Source organism: Paralichthys olivaceus, chromosome 18 (assembly GCF_024713975.1).
Source record: "Paralichthys olivaceus isolate ysfri-2021 chromosome 18, ASM2471397v2, whole genome shotgun sequence".
Lineage (NCBI taxonomy): Eukaryota > Metazoa > Chordata > Actinopteri > Pleuronectiformes > Paralichthyidae > Paralichthys > Paralichthys olivaceus.
In genome coordinates, this window is record NC_091110.1 from 15,542,420 (window position 1) to 15,564,711 (window position 22,292).

At 42.1% G+C, this 22,292-nt stretch overlaps 1 protein-coding gene and 1 long non-coding RNA gene across 7 annotated transcripts in view; one reads left to right on the top strand and one right to left on the bottom strand.

The window, feature by feature from the left end:
* The window catches only part of palm2akap2 (PALM2 and AKAP2 fusion), a 69,587-nt gene that overhangs the window by 28,138 nt on the left and 19,157 nt on the right, over positions 1–22,292 (bottom strand). For 4 of the 6 annotated variants that reach the window (XM_069514009.1, XM_069514010.1, XM_069514011.1 and 1 more), the window contains 5 exons: positions 20,377–20,498; positions 9,076–9,190; positions 8,419–8,440; positions 7,477–7,602; positions 5,491–6,315 (listed from right to left, as the gene is read on the bottom strand). In XM_069514009.1, coding sequence (XP_069370110.1) covers positions 5,491–6,315; positions 7,477–7,602; positions 8,419–8,440; positions 9,076–9,190; positions 20,377–20,498 — 1,210 coding nt within the window. The remainder of the gene's footprint in view (positions 1–5,490; positions 6,316–7,476; positions 7,603–8,418; positions 8,441–9,075; positions 9,191–20,376; positions 20,499–22,292) is intronic. The other 2 variants (XM_069514013.1, XM_069514014.1) reach the window with 1 other exon arrangement.
* LOC138405439 (uncharacterized) overlaps positions 1–22,292 on the top strand; it is a 74,078-nt gene that overhangs the window by 19,791 nt on the left and 31,995 nt on the right. The window lies entirely within an intron of this gene.

Here is a 22,292-nt window from a genome sequence, read left to right on the forward strand (position 1 = left end):
CAGCAACCACTGATAGTAGTACCTTAACTAAGAGACCTGTACTGCGATCACTACTACTTCTACTTCTCGTGCCATAATGACATCATTACTATTATTACTATTATTACTTTACCGCACCCTATGCTGCTACTGTATCAGTCTTAGTACGGGTAGCACAAATAATAGAAAGAAGTACTAGTGACAGTATTACAAATGGTATTAGTAGTAGTATTAGTGGCTGGTATAGTAGCAGCAGTATTAGTAGCATCAGCAGTTTATGTGATACCTGATCTCTTGTTGCTCTGTATGTTTATATACATGTCACATTCAACCTCATCAGGCCATGAGGTCATTTTATTTATCCGATTCTGACTATTGTGTTATTGAACTACCTCAGAACAACTGAGTCATTCTGCTTCTAGTGAAACATGTTTATACTTGTGACTTGTTACTTACATGCATTTGTGTTTATGGCTTCTGATAGAGACACAAGGAACGCACCATGCAGCCTTTTATTATCTGATGATAAACATAATTCAATTAGTGCTTGTTATCATGGAAAACACACCCATCCTGTCTGCTGGAAGTGACCGAGTGACTGAGTGAGAGAGTGAGTGAGTGACTGAGTGAGAGAGTGAGTGAGTGACTGAGTGAGAGAGAGAGTGTGTGACTGAGTGAGAGAGTGTGTTCTCAGAAGTCATGACATCTCTGATATATTCATTTATCACCTTCTATTATCTCATCTGGGGAAATGTGTGGCCGCCCTGCACAGACCGTGTGATTTACTCAGGAACAGTAACACTCAGTGTGACATCAGAGATAGTAATGTAGTACAACTGCTATGTACTGATGTACTGTACTAGTTTGCAAGTACACATACAGTAAGTACCCTTTTCCTGTGGTGTCGATGAATAAATCCATGTGCTTGTGATACATGGTTACTGGTTAGTGCCTCAGTGTGGTGAGTGTTTCACTGCTCTGAAGTGATCCGCAGTAAAGTAAACAATGTTGATGATGATTTCTTGCAGTACCTACTATTAGTACCAAGGGGGCGCCTCAGGGCTCCTGCAAACCCAGAACAGTGGGGTGTGTAGATTCTCTACTTGTTCATCTAAATGTTTCTCTTTCCTTCCTTCCACACCGTCTGCATCCCTTTCTCCCCCCTCTCCGACCCACCTCATGAAAAATGTATGAATGGTATTGTGTAAATTCATTAAATGACACAATCACGAGTCTCTCAGGAATGTTTCAGTAACATTCAACCTTTCCTTCCTCTCTGCACAGCTGTCTGTCATGTTTCTCTTTAATTTCTCCGATAAGAGCAGGATGATGTGGCAGTTTACCCTTTTTGTGAGTTAAACTACACCAACAGTTCCATTTTAAGCTTTACTATATATTATAAATTGTTAACAGTTTGACAGTACGTTCACTTGTATCTGAATTAATTCATAACATTAAGATATAGTTACTAAGCAAAATTCTTTCTGTGTCTTCTGGACTTAATTAATTTTTCATGTAGCTGTGTTTCAAGCTTGTGTTTCATTATGTGCTCATAAGTAAATATTATGACACAAATACTGTCCACATATTAAATTACTCCGAACAAGGAAGGTGTTGGTGACTCAAAGCAGCTGATGTGTATCTGAAATTCTTCTCTGGTTTGTTTGCGTGATAAAAAGTCTGATTGATTTTATCGAGTGAAAACCGAACATAATGTACTGGACAGAAAACGTTATGACCTGACTTTGATTTGTGTGTTTGTGGTGCAACTTTGCAAAAACACAGCGGCCATCTTTTTCACATTGAAGGTGACTGATGACTTTAAATGAAATGGTTGTTAATCAGTTTGTCTCATTTCAGATTGATTAAGGGACGATATGGTGTTATGATACGCATGAAGAAGACACCACATTTCAGTGTGTGTCTGTGTATGTGTGTTAGTTGCAGTGGGTAGTATCACAGATAGGGATGCAGTAAGGATAGCTTGTGATCTGTTTGTCAGCAGCCGATGAAGAAGTGAACGTTAGCGACAGATGGAAAGAACAAGCAAGAGACGGCAGGGGGGCACTGGAGAAACTCAGCTTTATTGACCAAAGAAGAAGATACAGACATCAGAGAGGAGGAGAGAGAGAAAGAGAGAGTGACCGAGTGAGTTGTCATAACCATAGAAAGAAGAGAAGGAGAGAGAGAGAGAGAGAGAGAGAAGTGTGAACAATAGAAAATGGCTCCTTTTTTTTTTGTTTTGTTTTAACAGTCCATACAACTGTGAGGGCAGGCAGACACAGAGGGAAAGAAACACCCCGACATGGTCGGAGGAGCACTGCAGGCGTGGCAGTGAGGCTGGTAAACTCAACAAGCCTGTTGTTCACCCACAGCTCCTTGCATTAAACCACAACACGCACACGCACACGCGCACGCACACACACACAAACACACAAACAAACACACACAGGCAAACTAGTAAACCTTCCTCCTTATTTGAGATTGTGGCTGCATTTTTCCTACAGTAAGTGCTTCTTCATTCATTGCACATCACGTGTGTGTGTGTGTGTGTGTGTGTGTGTGTGTGTGTGTGTGTGTGCTCTTTGCACCTCGGGGGAAACTAACACTACACTTTCCAGAACACACTTCTCTGCATAGTCAAACAGTCATGCATTTCAAATTTGGTTTGGCGAATTGGGGCCACTGAACAGGATAATATCAGTAATTGTCCCCAAGTCTGTCGCAGTAAAATAGACTGAACACACGGCTTTTTCAAAAAAGGGCAGAGTGACTTTGCATTTTCCATATCTGACAGTGTTATTTGATTAGTTGCAGTATTTTGATGTTTACCTGAACAGTGTCTTTGATTAACAAAAATGTACCAGTCTCAGAAAAATTACACATTAAGTGGAATTTAACATGTGAACTAATTGAATGGACAAAAATGTCTGCTTCAGGATTTGCCGTTTATAGGAAAACATCCACAAAGTGTAAAAAGCGTGATTCTTACACTCATGGGCTCCCGTACAAATCCCTCTGTATAGTTAATTATGTACATTTTCTTCCGCACAAAGTTTCGAGATCCACGATTGCATGGTCAGAAGAGAGGGATGGGGTTAATCGTGAGATTACACACAGCAAAGCGGTGAAGTTAAGAGAATGAAAATATGTGAAGCTGTCTTTTGTGCACTCATACAGTCGTCATATATGGCGTAGCAAGACATCGGAACAACGTCCGATACCCAGAATAATCAGCATTATCTCTAGATATCTATATAGATGTGGAAAATAAAATCATCGCTAAATAGAATATATAGTATTTACATTCTTTATCTACACAGGAAGTGAAAGACCCCCGGTACAGCAGCAGGGGCCAGTCAAACTAAAGCTTGCATGTTCTGCAGTGACAGCAAAGATTGGAGGTGAGATTGTATGAGCTGTGCACGGAGCCATGTATGGAAAGAACCTTTCATTGCTGGAAACACTTTTTGATGACCAGGATTATTGTTTGTATCTTTCATTCTTACTGTTGCGCTAAAGGATGTTTTTTAGTCGATGGTTCAGGTCCAGTAAAAACAAATAAAAAGAAAAGGCACTGCACTCTGAAAATAAAGGGTTTTGCATCTATTCAGGTCGGTCAATGCCCATTTCATTAGGTTTGTGGAGTTTTATTCATTTATTCTTGTCATGATGTGAATTAATCACATTCACACCCAAGGAAAAATGGACATCACAACCACTGGACACACACCTGAGCCACAAAACATCCCTTAAATCCCATTATTGTATCTGAAGAGCCTCACTGACCTGTTCTGTAAACGTGCGAGTGTCGTCTTTGATGGCGTCATTCATCTCGCTATAACCACCGGTGGCTCGCTGTAGCGTAGAATGCAACGTACAAGATGCATATAATTATCTACCTTTATCACTCCACAGAATGAGCATGATTACTGCTTTTGAGAGCTTTGTTATTCTGAAAGCCAGCTTAAAAAATGACCTACAGTGTAACACCGTGTATGTACATGATGTTATAATGACACCCAGACCTCATTGTTTGTAGCACCCTTGTAAACGAGGGTCTGGCTGGCGACTGTAGCACGAGCTGGCAGTGTTTTTTTACTCTTTGAATTCTAAAGAGCATAATGGATCGGTGGTGGCCCTCTGAGTTTAATGGACAAAAAGGTGGACATGAATTTGCACATAATCTTTCGTCTAAAAAGCTCGTAGTTGTTCTTCAGTAATCTGGTAGTGCTTGTTAATATTCATTATTCACGTCTTTGTGCCCGGGCTGTTAGTGGTGGTCACCCATGTTTTTTCGCTGGATATGTGTGTGTATGTGTTCCCTTCGCTGCCAGAGTGAACTCATTAAGCTGCCGTGAAGCTTCCTGTGCTCTTGAGCCTTTGGACACACTAGGAAAAGAATTTGGCGCCGTCAAACCTACAGGCTGCCAAACGGTGTTCCACGGCTTCTCATTGGCTGCTGAGTTAGGAAGTACGAGAATAGGAGGAAGTGACCTCAGCAGTGGAATAGCTGGAGTTAACGGAGGAGAACGGAGCGAGAGAAATAGAGAGAGAGAGAGAGATGAGGGAAGAGTGTGATAGTTGTGTTACTACAAACTACAGTGTCAAGAACCTCAGTTTCCCACGGAAACAGGCGTTTCAACAATTCAATGGCCATTTAAGTCTCAAAAAATAACAACAGCAAACTGAAATTAAAGTCTAATTGAATCTCTAACTCTTGTTAGGACTGTCAATGTGGAAGAATGAAGAGGCACATAAAGAAACCAAGGCAACGAGTACCCTCCTCTCTGCCCTGGTCAGACAGAGTGTACGAAGAAGGGGTGTGTGGGTCGTTCATAGGTTTGGTGTGTGTGTAGTGTGTCTGGGGGAGAGAGAGAAAAAAGATAGTTGGAGGTGTCTGAGTAGAGAAATTAAAAAAAGTAACTGAGACTGTGTCTTATTGAATGTTTTATAAACCGGCTTATTCAAAGCGGGGGTCTGGTTGCTTGTCCTTGGAGCCAAGCGCAGGATGGTTAGACAGCATGGCAATGTGACCGACTGTCCGTAAAGCCCCACTGAACCCCGAGAGGAGGTTTGTAGAACCTGGGTTTTAGCTGTATGTGAAGAAACATTATTTTGACTCCATCTGTCTGTTGGATTTCACCATAAATAAAGCAGCATGGCAACAGCTTAGCTCCTGCATCACCATGGAGATTTGAATTTGTGGAACATACTGTGTTGTCGCAGGAGTTTCTAACGAAAGAGCCGAGATGTAGAGGTGATAATGTGACTGAGTAAAAAGTCAAAGGTCAGACAAGAGCGTGCATGTGTGTGCATGTGCGTGCCAGCCGTTCAGAGTCCAGAGGAGGAGGAGGAGGAGGAGGAGGAGGAAGGCAGGGCATCTGTTAGTAACCATCCAGAGACAGAGGAGAAGAGAGGGGTGTTGTGGGTAATAATAAAAGGGTGGAAGAGGGAGAAGATTCAGTCACATGAGGATGCAGCACTCGCAGCGTTTCCTCTTGTCTGTACCTGTGGCGGGGGTAAGGCCCGGTGGGGGGGCCGTGTTGGCATCATTTGCGGGTGGCGAGGAGGCGCTGTCAGGCTCACGGCCGTCAGATGACAGTTCCGTGCTGGCAGCCTCGGACGTGGCCGGCCGCCCCGACACGAGGTCGGCCGCCGTGCCGTCGATGATGGATACGTCGGTGACCGTCTTCTCCCTCAGCGACTTCTCATCGTCTTCGTCGATCAGGACCACCTCGGCCTTCACTGCGCCGTCGAAGCCGAGCAGCCGCCTGCTCTCGCTCATGTCCTCAACGTCCTGGTAGCCAAGGAACACCATGGTGACTGGGTGCTCCGCCGTGGCTTGAGGCGAGCAGGTGAGCTCGTTGCCCGGGTGGGCCGAGGAGGCAGGCTGGGTCGTGACAGGAGCGGAGGGGGGGATCATGCCCAGGCGGGTCTCTCTCTGTAGGATGACCTGTGCTGGTGGGCTGGAAGGGATGGATGGTGGGGCACAGGAGGGCGGAGACAGATCATCCACATCTGCCGGGGAAACGTAGGCCTGTGGGACAGCCGGGGTCACCCTCACCTGACCTCTCCCGCCATCTCCTCCTTGTGCAGCAGGCCTGGCGGCTCGCTGGATCAGCTGGTCGACCTGCGAGGAGCTCCAGCCATTCTCCACACTGGTGGTGGACACACCCCCAGAGGAAGTGACCTCATAGACCACTTTCTTGCCATCGTCGTAGACTTTGACGCCACGCGACGCCGCGTCCAACGGGTTCACGCGGTTGGCTGACAAGATGCGCTGCTCGCCGGTGTGAGGGTCGTGCTGCACGTTGATCTCCATGGCAAACATTGCTGTTAGGAAGGGAGGGGTGAATAGGAGGAGAGACAGGGAGGGGTTGGTGTGGAGGGGAGACGGATTGGAAGGAAAGGGTGAAGGGATAGGGAGGGGGGTTCAGGGGAGGGGGTGGGAGGTGTTGGGAGGAAAAGGTGGAGGAGGTGAAGCGTGAGGATGTGGACAAACTGCCATTTATAAGTTTCTTATTCAAAATGATGTAAAATCAAGTTAGCACAAGAGAAAATGTTACTTTTAGAAAAACAGATCACAGATGAAGGTGAGTGAATTAGAGAAAAACATCTTTGTCTAAACTAAAGTCAGGAGGTTACTTCAGGTCTACCATCTTCACTTAATTCTGCTCTATATAAAAACACTTAAAACATATAATTTAGAAAACGTGTTGTGATTGTTTCAAACTTTTTTGTTGACCTCAAACTCTTTGTTCTCACACTTGTGAAATCTGTCTGACTCATGCTGCCCCAAAAAAGCTGAGCTTTTATTTTGTAGGGCTATTCCCCCCCAGTGCAAGGTCAGCAGTGTCAAATACAAAGAAACATAATGAACTGAAACACAAGCCATGTTTTCTGTCTCCTAATATAAAGTCAGAACTAGAAATAATACAAAGAGTTAAACTATCACTAATATTTAACCCACTTATAACAAAACTAAAGTTGTATAAAAATACAGCATCGTGTAAGTATACAAATAATAACTAATGATAATAAGTAATATTAGTTAATAAAGTAATGTTGATCATTTTTCTAATAGTAATTCAATTACACTACAGTTTATGATATAGGTTCTGTGATAGATACTCAAATACTACCAACATACTAACACTACAACAACTACTACTAATACAAATAAAATTAACAATAATAATAATGAATTTTAAAACTAAAGTATAAATGGTGTCTCACAGTGCACGTAGATACACACTGGATACGTGTGTGACTGTGTTGGCTCGGGAGTGGAAGAAGTGTAACTTTTGAAGTTCACATGCTATTTTAACGTGAAGCGTGTGTCTTCACCTGTCCACTCTCCATGTGTGTGTGAGTTTTTTATAATCCAACTTGGCTGCATCCCAAAACCTTCCTCTCCTCCCTCCCTCTCTCTCTCTCTCTCTCACACTTTTCTCCCCTCCCTCACCCATCCTGTCCTCCCTCCCTCTGTCTTACCAGGTCTTGGTATGGCGTGCTCTCCAGAGGCAGGTGGGCCGGTCCGGGGCTGCGTGGCCAGGACGAGGTGGTTGGGATTGGGGTCCGTGCAGTCCGAGAGGGGGGCGGACATGCAGCAGGTGGCATCTAGTGAGCAGGAGCACAGGAGGGGAAGTGACACATGGTCAGAGAGGCCGAGAGGGACACACACACACACACACACACACACACACACACCAAGCTCAGTGGTGTGTAACCACACCCTGACACACACACACAGTCCAGCCCCCAAACAGAGAGAGAAACCACACCCCTAAGTGACCCTGGCTGCCCCGAGCCCACAAACACACTTACACACACGCACCCTCTAACTCTCCTCTGTTTCTGTATCCACGGCAACTCTAGCACCCCTGAGGTCCAGTGCTTATGCAGCAGAAGTATGTGTGTCTGCGATTGTGTATTTATTACAGCTCTGTGTGTGTGTGTGTTTGTGTGTGTGGGGTGTCAGGAACAAAGCTTCGGGGGCTTACCGGGCTTGTTGGTGAATAGGTGGGGGATAAAGCCAGCGGCTGCAGGCTGCAGAGTCATGGCCTTGTGTGAGTGTGAGCTTCAATAGTCTCGCTGACCCGGGGTGTGTGTGTGTGTGTGTGTGTGCGTTTTAGTGCATCTGTGTGTTTGTGTGCATCTGTATATGTGTATGGCTGAGTGTGTGTTGCAGGGGTTTAAGAGTGTACCCTGGCCTGCGTCTCTCCTGTCTCAGCGAGACTATTATCCACACACACACACACACACACACACACACACACACACACACACACACACACACACACACACACACACACACACACACACACACACACACAGAGGGACCCCATTGCTAGGACAACAGGGTAACTCAGGGGTATACACCACCCTAGTGAGTTGTGCATTTGTGTTTGTGTGTGTGTGTGTCATTGATCATACCTCCATCCTGGTTCATCAGACTCTGAAAGCAAGACAAGAGCAAATCTGAATGAGCCAAAGATCTTTCTGAAAAACATTTATTATAGAATTTTGTATAAAAACACATATGTTGGTATGTGTTAACTAATATTTCACATTTTTGAGAATTTGAGCACAACAGAAACGTTTCTGTTTCATCATCTATTTTTTCATACTTTAAATGATTCACTGTCTCTGCTCTCACAACAACCAGCTCTGTTTGTAGTAAATGTTGTTGAAGTACTCGCCTGAGTCTGTGCAACTCCCCTCAACATGAATCGTCTGCGGCAAAATGTCTGTCGAGTCCATTTTTAATCAATGATTTACGATGCAATTAAAACTTAACAACTCTGCTTTGTAAACACAAATCTATCTTTTTTCCTCAATTGATCCTGTTTCATACACACTTGTGTTTTCAATTAGCAGCAAAGGATCTATTCAAGGCGCCAAGACAGTTTTTATTTGCTCTAACTAATTAAAAAAAAGTCATTAAAGTGAAATTAAACAAGCATCTCAGAACAGATTGCAAGAACTGGAAACATAGAGCAGAGCCTCGCTGCTACACAAGAGGAAGTGTGTTTATTTCAGAGTTGGCAGTTTGTCACTTTGTAAAGTTCTAAGCAGTTCATGTTCTTGTACCTTCTGCAGGTCTTCTATCGAGCGCTCCGTCTCTTTCAGACGTTCTCGTAGAACCTGCTCCTTGGCCGAAATCTGAGACTCTTCACTTTCAAGCGTGCCGATGTCAGACTCCAGACTGTAAACACGAGAGAGTGAGAGAAAAGCTTGTGTGAGGACGGAGGAAACTTTGTAGAGTCAAGAGGATTTGAGCTGTTTACAAAAAATCACGTGTGCTCTTTGAAGACAAAACTGAAAAGTAAACATGAGGGAATCAACCAGTCAATCGATTACAGAATCATCAGGATTGTTTGGGGGCTGGTTTGGATCTAGATTAAGATTAAACACTGATTTATGTGCGACATATGTCCTCTGTGCATGTTCCAGCTTTAAGCTGTTGACTACAGAGACAGAAGTATTTACACTGCACTGTACAGAACATCATCTGGTTCACATTCACCTCAGGCCACCTGAGTTCAGTCTGCTCTCAGCGTCTCTCGGGTGAACCTACATCAACATTTTCGAGTGTATAATTCTGACCTGATACAATCCAGATGTTTTAAACATGAAATGACAGAAATGGTGTACGAACATCTGGCTGAGAGCTTTGCCTGATGTTAGACATGTTGTAGTCTAATAGTTTAATAATGATGACCTTTGTTTAATGTTAATAAGAAATACTTTTACAGGTTAGGAGGAAAAAAAAATCCTCAAAACCCCTGAGCAAAGTTATAACAATAAAACTCTGTGGTTCTTTATAACATGTTATTATAACTATGACCGACTGGCTCAGTGAGATTATTCTGACATGGAGGCTGATGCTATGATCCACACAATACATCCTGCACTGCACTAATCCTACTTGCAGCAGGTCTGAGTATGACTGTGTGTAGTTTTTTGTGTTTCTCAGCATCTAAAACCTGAACCAAGTCTTAATGAGATTTTAAATCGTCCATCCGACTTTGTACCTGAATGAGAGCCACGGAAATTACTGTATTTTCAACACTTTTACAGATTAAAATTTGGTGCAGCTCAGTTGAATTTAATGTGACTGTTGGGCCTTGGCGGCGATAAACGCTTTACTGAGTGCCGTTCTTGTATTATTGTTTTCTGAGATTATGAAAAGTTCACATTCATGGTTAAACTAATCAGTAGGTGATAGAGAACAAAAAGTCCTCCTGTTTCTTCTTGAAGGAATTGTGTGATGGTATAATATTGTCATTGTACATCTGCCCTGCTCAGAAGAACTTAAAAACATCCATTCAAACCAAGTGCGTCATCTTTTCTGCAGAGGATCCTGAGATTAACAGCTAAAATAATCCTATATAAACACACACAAACACACACAAACACAGACAGATCAAGATCACACACATTCATGAGGACACAAGGATATTTAAGAGATGGATGTAACAACAATACTAGGAAGCAGTCAGGGAGGAGGACCACGGTTGCTTCCTCGCCAACTGCCAACGCTCACAACACTTCAGAATACCTACAGGCTTCTGGGACACAAGGAATGTGTGTGTGTGTGTGTGTGTGTGTGTGTGTGAGTGAGGTATTATGGTTCATAACAATGCCATTAACAGCGGTCCACTTCCCACTGTGGTCCAGCATCAATAGGGTTCCCTCATCATATCAGCATTAATGACCATGAACGTGAAGTGACTGTGGTCGTGTTTGTTATTTAGGGGACGTTTATCTGGATGCACAGGTTTGAAGCAGGAACTGGTTCAGATCAAGTGGCAGCTGTGATGATGATCCCGAATATCAAGTGTGATCCAGGAGGATATTAGTGGATTTACTGGTGCTAAGAAAAGAAACCAGACAACCTGGTGCTTTGGCAAATTCAATCCACGTGGTTCACACTGGTCACGTCACCATCTGCCATTGTTGCTCATCTCCTGCAGTGTGATGCTGGGATGTTGTAAAGCTGCTTCAATATCACACAACACACTTTTAAAACCGCGATAACTGTGAGGTCAACGCTCCCTTCTTCAATGCTGACATGGACAACAATATTCCAATATTAACCTGATTAAGACTATAATTTAACCCAATATTCAGAATGTGCCATTATTAAAAAGTAAAGACATGTATACATCTAAATCTCCAAATAACACCCTGCAGTCATAATCAGACATTGCTCTGTAACATGTAAACATCATAATCAAAATAATGTAATTTGCTGTCACTTTTGTTTGTCTCTGCTGAATATTATCATGAAGTTTACATGAGACGATTGAACAAAGACCAGAAGAGCAGCTTCTTATTATGATATTAACTTTAAGTAATTCTGCCCTCAATCTATTGTCCTGATCAAAATAGTCACCACAGCTCGGGGTCATTCAGTTTTTCCACATTTAACCAACGACAATTTCAGGGTCTTCATTCAAAAATAATAATTTATTGTCTTTGCTATAAATGTAATAAATAAAGCAACGACTATTGTAGAACCAACGTTCATTCAGCAGACAGACAGCAGCTTATCAGAGTGAATTGTTCATTAAGCTGATCAAGCTCATGTTTATACTTGAATCTGCTTAACTTATTTTAATATACAGTAGAAGTACTTATGTTGTAACTTTTTCTTTTTACGGTCTTGGATGAATGTCTGAATTGTGTATTTATATACAGTGGTTATTAATAAATACAGTAAAGCTGCACTGTACATCCTATATTTAACTCTAACCTTGTTGGTATGAGAAACAATTACACAACCTTGGATTGAGTTGCAAAGAGCTGCAACACAATGTGCATTCACTTTATCTAAGTGCACCGCTTGAAGTGTATTAATAGACGGATGGTGTAAAAATACCTTCAGTGAAAGCATGATGTGACAGGTAACATAGAAAAAAGTACACAGCCTTGAAATACATTTAAATATCAAAGACAAAGTGAAAGAGATGTTAGGACAGATCAGTCATTGGTTTTAATGACTTCTGTGATCACATGCACACATTCCTGGGTGTGGACCTCCCATTTTTATTTTTTAATTATTACGTATTACTTCCACATGTGACACAGACATTATGTGCAGAAGTACTTGTGTGAAAATAGAGCAACTAAGGCTTTATTATCCTACCAAAGTATTGTAGACTTCATAACGCTGATAACTTCTGAAATCATGAGTTGTTTAACTCTGTGATCATTTTACTTTACAATTTATTTTCCAGTAAACAAACAGAATCTACAGACTTCCCTGCAGTGTCATGACAGTGGCAGAAATAAAGATTATGAGTAAATTATTAACATAAACACATCTTATGGTGTCTTTGTCTAACAGTTGGAGCGAGCCACGTCACTTTCTGCTTCGTACTATCCATGCATGGGCTCGGCATCTTTAGTGGAGGAATCTTTCAAGTCATGATCAACTTAGTTTACCCAGAGCAGTTTTTAAATCCTACATGAAATGTTTGAGAACGTATTTGTCCAAGATTCCTCAGTGTTCTTTCTTCACCTTCACGTCTGTCTTCTCTAACCACGTCTCTACACCGCTCCCTCCCATGTGGCTACTCTTCCTTCTCTGCCCTATCTCATTTCCTTTTTTTCCTCAATGGCGGGAAATGGATTTTACTTCTGCTTCCTGTGAGCCGCATGAGGTCTCGCCAAAATGGACAAGAGGCAAGATTTGTGATTGAAGGAGGATGTATTTCATCCTGCCTCGTTACTCGTTAAGATGGCATGTTGTAAATGTCACTGTTATTTTATTGCTGTTAAAAAATATTGACCAGGTAAAAACTTCAGGTAGTGAGTGAAAAAAACTGATGTGGAAAAGAGTAGGAGGGATGTTAGGAGTATGAGAATATCTGAGCATCCAAAGTCCACGAATAAAATATGTATTATAGGATAAAATATACTCCTGAGGAAAGTACAATATCATCTTCTATTGTCTATAACTGTGTTTGTTTGTTAGCGTCACTCAGATGTTAATCAGAGCTGAATGGGATCTTAGACTGAATTTGATTAAGTGTGTAATTGATTGTGTCAGTCCGCTCATGGTGCAACGTAACTGGGCCACGCTTGTGTCTGGCACCCTCTAGTGATTTAATGACAAACATGAGAACAACATGATGCAGCAGGAAAGAAGCTGAGGAAAAAAAAAATTATAATAAAATGAATACACTGTGGCAGTTTTTCCGTTTTGCAGAATAGTTCACATGCGTGTGTGTGTATTGTGTTTATGACCATTGGCCATGACCCCACAGCGTCCCTGCTTCCTCAGAGGAAGCCTGGGAGTGTTTCTATCTCTGTGGCAATCCTGAAAGACACCCAGTGATGTCACCGTCCCGCCTTGTCAACCAACCACAGGACGGTTGCCGTGGATACACCACGGTGGGCAGCAACTGCTTTCCACATCATACAGGAGGAGGAAGAGCAGACATCTGGTTTAATGTGTGTGTGTGTGTGATACTGGGGCAGACTGAGGGGATGAAAGAGGAAAAAGGTCTGAATTGTAAAGACGTGTGTGTATTTATACATTTTTACTCGTGTGATTCTGGTGATGTTGCTTTCTAGGCACAGTCCGTCCCTCTAAGTTTTTCTTGCACCAGACCAAGAGCAGCTCTAAGGATGAAATAATAAACAGTCCAGACTGTAAATATTGAGACAGCTACACATGTTTCTGTCCTCAGGCTCTGAGCTGCGGCACATTTAGATGAAAATAAATAATGGATACTAGATTCGAGCCGAGTCCCAGCTTTGATTTAAGTCCTTTCACGTCAATAACTGGAGGTTGAGAGATTCCCAAATTGAGCTGTAAACACAATCTGACACTTAAATGATTCCTGTGCAGCTGAGTGTATTTTCAATGTTTCTTACACAGCTCAGTGTTGATAGAGAGCTCACAGGTGCAGGAAAACATGTTGTTCATACTGCAGCCACTAGATGGCACTGTGATTTTTCAGGTACCCCCAGTTTTAGAGGCGCAGTGTCTTCACGTTCCAGTGACTCACCGGTTTGTTTTTGTGCTGCTGTCTCTTTCCAAATGGGTAATTATGCTTTAAATGGTATTTATGTGCAAAATAATGAAAAGTTTACACAAAAAAGATTGTTTAGTAAAATGTAATTTTTGCCACCAATGGTGACTTTGAGATTTGTTACATGTGCGATGAATAACTTTGGGAAACTGAGACTTTATACTTTTGTAAAGATTGTAAGTTTACTTATGATTTATATTTGGTTATGGTTCATGTTGTAGATCGGGCTGATGGCTTGCCGTAGCCACATGTGCACTTGAGCTAGCGCAAAGGCACAGAGCGTAAAGACCCTATCGCATAGAACATGGTTTGCGTTTTTGCTTGCCACTGGGTTCAGAGAGGAAATAAAATACTAAAATCTATTTGCTAAAATGAATATTTTGGACTCTTGACTAAGCAGAACGTTTTTAGAAGAGATTTTGTTTCACCTTTATTGATGGAACACATAGGGTTAAGGAAAACACACAGTTTTTGCAATGTTAGCACTGAGCTGAACTACAGCAAAGTGAACTGAACTGCACTTCTCTGCTCAGCTAAAAACTCTGTGCTCTCACACTGCCACTGCAAAACCAAAGACAAATATTCTTAGAACATTATGTAACACGATACAGGGGCACTTCAATGGGTTTGTTGCAGTAAGTATAGTTTGCTTCTGGATCCCAGGCATCCTGCAGACTCCATTTGTCTCTGTAATATACAGTTTATAACTAGGAGGTTTTCTGGTCTGGTAACTGACCGATAGTTAGACAAGATGAAATTGTTGTTGATTCCCTGTGGAGAAATAAGCTCGGTGCAGTGGCAGGACTCGAGGGGAATAAAGATTTATATTCTTAGCTCCGAAACAGAAAAAAATAAAGAGGATCCCTTTGTGAACTGTGCGAGCAAGGAACCGGCAAAGACTTCAGGACATTACTCTGCTGAGCCGAGAGCCACATACACCCTCCATAAACCAAATCAAGAGATTTACCAGCAGACACAACAAGGCTGCTTCCAGGTCTTTATGCTACGCTAAGCTAACCTGGTTGTATCTTCTTGGCAAGAAACATTATGAAAACACTTTCCCAAAATGTCCTTTTAACATGATTTGCAAATTAAAACAGCACATAATATATAATCTGAAATATATGCTGTATACTGGATATTAAAGGGGAATAGCATTATTTTTCAACATGACCCTTATTCCTAAATTAACAAACCAAAATTCTCCACATAACTTTATCGTATGAGTTGAGAAATCTGCAGCTGTGTCTGTCCCAAAAAAAAAAAAAAGAAACCCCACACTGCTCTCCTGCAGCGATGGCGACATCGACATGGAGCTGTCTGTGCAACATAAAACAAGCAACAATCCCAAAGTAGCAGAGTGCGGGTACGTGTCGGGTCGGTGCCACATTGTGCTGCCGTGTCCCTCTCTCTGTTTACTTAGCCTGTCCATGTAATGACAGGGATATCTGTAAAATGACTGCTGCTGCCACACACTCTCAGTCCGTCTCCTTCTGTCTGTTTGTTCTTCACACTCTGCAGAGTTCGCATCTCCTCCTGCACACGATCGCAGCTATTTCTCCATCACTCTGTTGCTCTGCTCAAGTCGTGTGACAACAGAGAGAATAACTGCCCCTGTCCCCCTGTCTCTCTCTCTCTCCTTCTCTTTTTTCTGTCCCTCTGTGCTCTCCGGGCTCAATGACCTGAGGTATGTGTGTGAAGTTGACTGCACAAAGATCGCACTGTTGCTCTGTTTTCCACTTTATGTGATTTCCAGTTTCAGGTCAACTGCAGGCAGCACCTACAAACATACAAAGACACCGCTGTTGTCGTCTCTGTTTTTTATTTTTATAACGTGTTTTCCATTAGGTTTGCATGATTGTGCAAATAATATGAAGAGGCTATTGTCATTTTTACCTCCAGGAGCTTATGTTTTCACCCCTGTCCCATTTGTTGCTTTGTCAGTAGGATTACACAATAACTACTAGCGCCACAAAACGTGGGGAGCGATGTGATTGGAGACACAGAACTGTCAGACAGGAGGGTTGTTTTGTTGCCAAGCTATAAGTCTTGATTGGATTTAAGGTGACTGTTGGGCCCTGGTGGAGGTTTGTGCTCTACTGAGTGTCATTCTAGTTTTCTTTGTACAAGTCAAGCTCAGTTGCACTTGATTTGTTCTCTGTCGACAGATGCAGCTGTTCCTTCTCTTTCTTACTGTGTCCTGCAGTGCACGAGACGATACGAGCGTCCATAAAAGAGCTGCAGCTTTGTCTTTGTCACCCTCTGTTATTAAAGTGTCCACGTGTGCAGGTGTTGTTAGCCTATAAAAGTGGGACGGAGAAGACGTCCTTCTGTGCTTTTAGACGATGAAGTCTATTTCAGAAATGTTTAAAGGTGCAGTTTACGTGGAAAGCCAGGTTTACACATGATTGAGGGTTTGCACACACACACACACACACACACACACACACACACACACACACACACACACACACACACAAATAATCTAGTGAGTCCACAATCGTCCCAGCTATTCACCACTGTCCCTATCAGCAGTGGAAAGACTGTGGTTGCCTGGGTTACGGGATATTCTGGGATGGTGTAAATATAGATGCCACACCCTCAGCCTGAAATGCAATTGCACAAACACACACACAAACACACACACACACACACAAGTTTTTCTTTCCCGAGGTTGATGTTTTGAGGTAGTTTAGTAAAATCTAGATTTTCAAGTTTAAGATTTATGTAACTGAAGGCGTTCGTGAAGATACCACACACGCGCTCTTGACTTCATTTACCAGCCAGAGACGACCATTTTCGGGAAAGCCTCTACAATTTAAACCCTGACAGCAGAACTCCTCTTAAAGAGATTTCCAGCAAACATCTGAGACCCTCGTCCACAAAAGTAATTGCTTGGAAAACATTGCTCCTGCTTATGTCGGCTATGAACTCTTGAGAAAAGCGCCCGGCTATCTGATCCCTGCAAAGCGTTGGGTCTGCGGAGACAGAGAGACATGAAATGAACCGCAGAGTGAGTGATTGTGGTTGGTTTTCAAGAGATGACTCATATGTAACCATTATATATGAAGAGTAAATATTGGCTGCAGTTGAAAAAAGTTTTTATTACTTGGGATTGTGCCCGTAACAAAGTGAGGGAAAGTTGAATCAGAAAGGCACCATCAGCTTCCAGAAAGAAACAATGAGAGCCAATTATCCATTTGTTTATCGATATGTTTACTGCTGTACAAAGTTTATCCACTGGGTGTCACTACTCTACAAAGGGAACTACGTTCAAAACAGGAAGCCAGGTAGCCAGGTAATGTTGCATGCTGGGTAGGCATACGGTTTTTGACCCGTTCTGTGGAGCTGTGGTTTAACCAAGCAAAGTTTACCTAAGTTACTGAGCTGTACGATTTTCGCCATATGATGGATTGGGTTTATTTTTGTCCGGATGCAACGTGGCTAAGTGTGAGCAAATATTCAGGAATAAAAGGTAACGCAAACAATAGTTTGTACAGATGATGCCGAAGGGCAAAGCAGGACTTTGAATTCCATTTGAGACTCTTTTAGTTTTCCCGTTTTTGACACACTAACCGAATGCGGCAGGATTTGGCTTCACTCTACAGTTTTAAAAAAAGTGAAACCAGACCACAAACAAAGTCGGCACAGTAAAGAATTATCTTTGTGGTTTGCTTTTGTAAGTAATTAAAACCACAAACGACACTATCTCCCCTTGGAAACAGACGTTCGGACAACAAGTCCATTCAGCGGCTGAAAGAAGCGATTCACACGAGAGCGGCTCCACAATCACAACTGTACTTGGGTCAACAATGCTCCCTCTGTGGCCCTTCACTGCTGTTCTGTTTATACCAACGCTGCAGTGTTATCCCGGCCTTCACGACGGCACATGATGTTGATCTTTTTCCAGAGCTGCGATACGTTACAGTAGCTGCAGGCTCACAGAATGTCTTTCATGCACAGATTTATTCAATGAGGAGGAGGTGTGTGACTCACTGATGCTGAATTGACCCAGAGCCTCTTCACAAGTCTCATTATTCTGAGCGTGCTCTGATTGCCATCGCTCAAGTACATGAAATATGAAATGATAATTCTGCATCCCATGTTGGGTGAAACTCCCACTGCTGGAAACAAACAAAAGGCATTTTAATTGGTCACTTTTCCACTACAGAGATTTCTACACAAATTAAATAAATATAGATTTTCTTCAGTAATTCATTTGGAGCTGGTTTTCCCTCTAATCGTGCGACTAGTTTCTACTCATTTAGGTTGTGCTCTAAAAAAATAATCCTACTTTGCTTTTTGCCCCTGTACTTTGAATCCCCCACACATTTTAAAATCTGTTAAGAATGAAATGCAGATGCATACATTTTAAAATATTGTTGAGAAAATGTGAGATTAGTCAACAGTTCACCAAAGTGCAGACAGGATCCAATATATTTACAGTAATCACACAAACAACAAAGGCTCTTTCACTTTATCGCTTCAATGAATTGCTTTCTCCCTCAGGAGAAATGAAATTGCTCTTCTCCTTGGACCACTCCAGAAAATCAGATGCTAACTGTGAAAAAGTTTCCTTATAGCAAACAATGCTGTTTGCACCCATGGTGGAAATGTGACTATTTACTGTATGTCCAAGTTTCTCCATAAGTCACGTGGGAGAAGTAAAGTCTTTATAACATGTGGTTAACATTGTGGAAGGGTTTATTTTACCTAAACCATCTTTTTTCCGAGGCCCAATCAAGTCGATTTGTTGCCTAAACCTAAAAAAAACTGTATATAAATTTTAAAAGTAAAATCTCCTGGGTGAAAGTCCTGTAAGTGATGCATTCATCCACCATGACCCAACATGGACTGTCTGTAAGATGATGGCTTTTAATACGAGCCTGACAGATGTTAAAAACACCACTCGTGCTTATTAAATGCAACAATTTTCACTGTCCTGTCCACATTTGTTTATACCTAAAAAAGCACGTCCATGTTCCACACAGCTGTAGATAGATGAATAGCAGCCATGTGACTTCTTTCACCCAGGTGTAAATGGACATAATAGCAAATGGATATGAATCATCATGCCTGAGCCTTTTTTCATTCAATGACCGCATCATGTGCCAACTTCATCAGGGAAGAAGTGACTATCTCGAAGCAATGCATGATGGGAGTCAGGAAGCTCCTCCCAGAAACACAAACGCAGGAAGTGCACACGGAATCACATCACTCTCTTTTTCAACCTTCTCTATATCTCACTCTCTTCCTCGCAGCCGGTCACACCCTGCTCTCACTCGCTTGTCTTCTGTCTTTTAACTCTCTGCTATTTTAATTTCCCTCTTCTCTTCCTCCAGCTCTTTGTCTCTGTTGTTTTCTTGGTCTCGTTTCTCCCTGTGATCTTTACTTCTCTTTATTTCTCCCCTGTCAGCACTTGTCATATCTGTTTTTGGAGACACTACATGCTGTGTACATTACACACAGTAGCTCTTGGTGTTTGTTTTCAAACTAGTGCACATGAGAAATGTAGATTTTGGTCTGAGGTGACAGAACTGCTAGACTCCAGACCTCTCAGGTTACTGTGTGTGTGTGTGTGTGTGTGTGTGTGTGTGTTGATGCTTCTTAAGTGGCTTTTTTGGTGACTCTCTGTTTCGGTATAACGAAACTTACCGCGATGCAAATTCAGTCTCAATCATTTACCGGAACTTTTGACCTTTAACCATGAAAATGATTCTGAGGGACCATTTAATATAAGGCGTTCACAAGACAAATAGGGGTTTTGTGAGGATACAGTGACCTATAACCTTTGACCTCCAGTTTTTAATCAGATCATCCTTGAGTCCAAGTGAATGTTTGTGCCAGATGTGATGAAATTCTCTGTGATTTATCACATTGGCAAGAACATGATGCCACTTCGACCTTCAACCACCAAAATCCAATCAGTTCATCCGTGAGTCCAAATTCTAAAAAGTCCATTAAAGCGAAATATTGTGCGATGTGTGTGCATACGTATGGACAAACCAGAACCATAATGCCTCTGGTCACTGGCTATCACTGGAGTGGAGGCTTAAAGATCTGTACAAGAGCTGACGACTCTAGAAGAAAAGCCGAGGAGGAGAAAATATGATCGGTATTTTAGGAAATATCTCCATTCAGTCAAAACTGTTCTGGAAAGCAAAGCAGATGTGTGCGTAGCGAAAACAGATGTGATGAAATTTGCTATTGTTATTCGGCTGCTCACATCTGTTCACTATCAGACTGATCATACTGGGGCTGGAAACGTATTACATCCTACAACCGACTGCAACACACCCGTCCAAAAAAGGGAAAAAGAAAATCCATCGAAAGCCACATGCTGTACCTGTGAATCAGGTCTTCCAGCCTCTTCCCCTGTTCTTCATCCTGCTCCAGCTGTTTCCGCCGTACCTCCTCTTCCTCCACACCCATTCCCTGGAGGAGCCATCGTTCTCGCATGGCTTTGGACTGAGGAGGCAAAACAGAACAACACAAAGGATTTGAGATTAGACGTAGGAATATATACATATATCAACTTTGTTTCGAGGATATTGTGCAACCACTCTTCTCAAACTGCAAGTCATTGTGTTTTCTGAGGAACAAAAGAAAACATCTACTTCATCATTTGTCGGAAGGAACACTCTTCAAATTGCTCCTCTGTTCCAGCCAGCTTGAGGCACAGTATTTTTAGACATTGTTGACAGCCAGAGGAGCTTTATTATGGAGACTCATATCTAAGAGATGTGTGAGGTGACTGCTGAACACAACAAATAAACAAACACGCACAGAGAAACCTTAAACTCAGTCTTTACTCACAGCAAAAAGCTTTTTGCAATAGGAAAATCTTGTCAGGTGAAATATACAGTATGTATATACTGTATATTTCACCTGACTTGTATGAATTGTAGTTTAATTTACCTCAGAAAAGGCCCTTTATATTCAAATACTTTATATTTACATCGAGGGAACCCTCTCTATGGAGGCCGAGGTTAGGGGTGTTCAGCTGCAACATGAAATTTCAACACTAGATATCACAATATTCTACACACTGTACCTTTAAAGCACAAAGAACGTGTCTTTTGCTTTCATCTGGGACACTTCTACATTTCTATTGGGTTTTATTTTAATTGCATGTGACTATTTCAAGGCTGAGTGATGAGAAAAGGGAGAGAGGAGAAATGAAGTGTTTGTGTTATCCAGCTGCCACCTGAGGTAAAACTCCATCTGAACAGGAATAAAGCATAAAGTGATCTGCCTCTGTTTGAATTGATGTTAATTGTTTATCTGACGTTAATCGATCAGACTAACTGTGGCCTTTTGGCTCTTTAACAAAACACAATGGTTCACTTTGGCAGAGTGTGTATGTGTAATGAGCTGCACAATCTAGATTAGACCTCACATGAGATCTCAGAACTTTTGATTTGCATCGTGGTGCATTACACACACACACACACGCACACACACACACACACACAGACAACCAGGGTGAAGAGTGCATTCGTCTCATCATACTTGGGTTGTTGGACATTAATGGACTTAACTGTTTTAAAGATAAATGCCAGAGACGTGTGTTTATTAAGCTAATGTCTCCGTCTCTGTCTGGAGCTCTGTTTTGTTAACACAACAGAGTTGAGCGGAAACACTCAGCTTCACCTTTGGCTGTTTACTGTCAAACTGCTGCCTGGCTGTAGGTCATGGAGCTGACAATTAACACACACACACACACACATGGTGCTCTGCAGAAATTATTCTAAAGCATTTTACCGTCTCCTGTCAGAATGTGGCAGCTGGGCTGTTTGTTTGTTTGTGTGGCTGCTGTCTATGCACCACACCCACCTGGTCAAGCTGACCTCAAATAAACCAGAAGGAATTAAAACACATTCCTGAAATCTAATGTTACCAACCACTAAATTAAAGTGGTGTGAAGACAATGCCCATGTGAAGGTTTTTGACCCAATGAATTATTTATTGGTCAAATTTGGACAAAACTGGTTTGAAGAAGGTAAAAAGAACCAAAAACAAAGTTGTTGAATAGTCTCGATCATACTCAGCTGTGACCTCTTTGTTTACTCGTGTCTTTCACGGCTGTATATTCATCTCCTTAATAAGTGATAACATATTTACTGCTTGATCTAACAGTTGGATAAGCGATGGATAAACACTGTGCGTGAGAGGAAGGAGATGACGCATTGCTCAGACTTGTCATATATTGAGTTTAAGGTTAAAGGTGAAGGTGAGTTCAGGTTATACTTTAGTGAATGA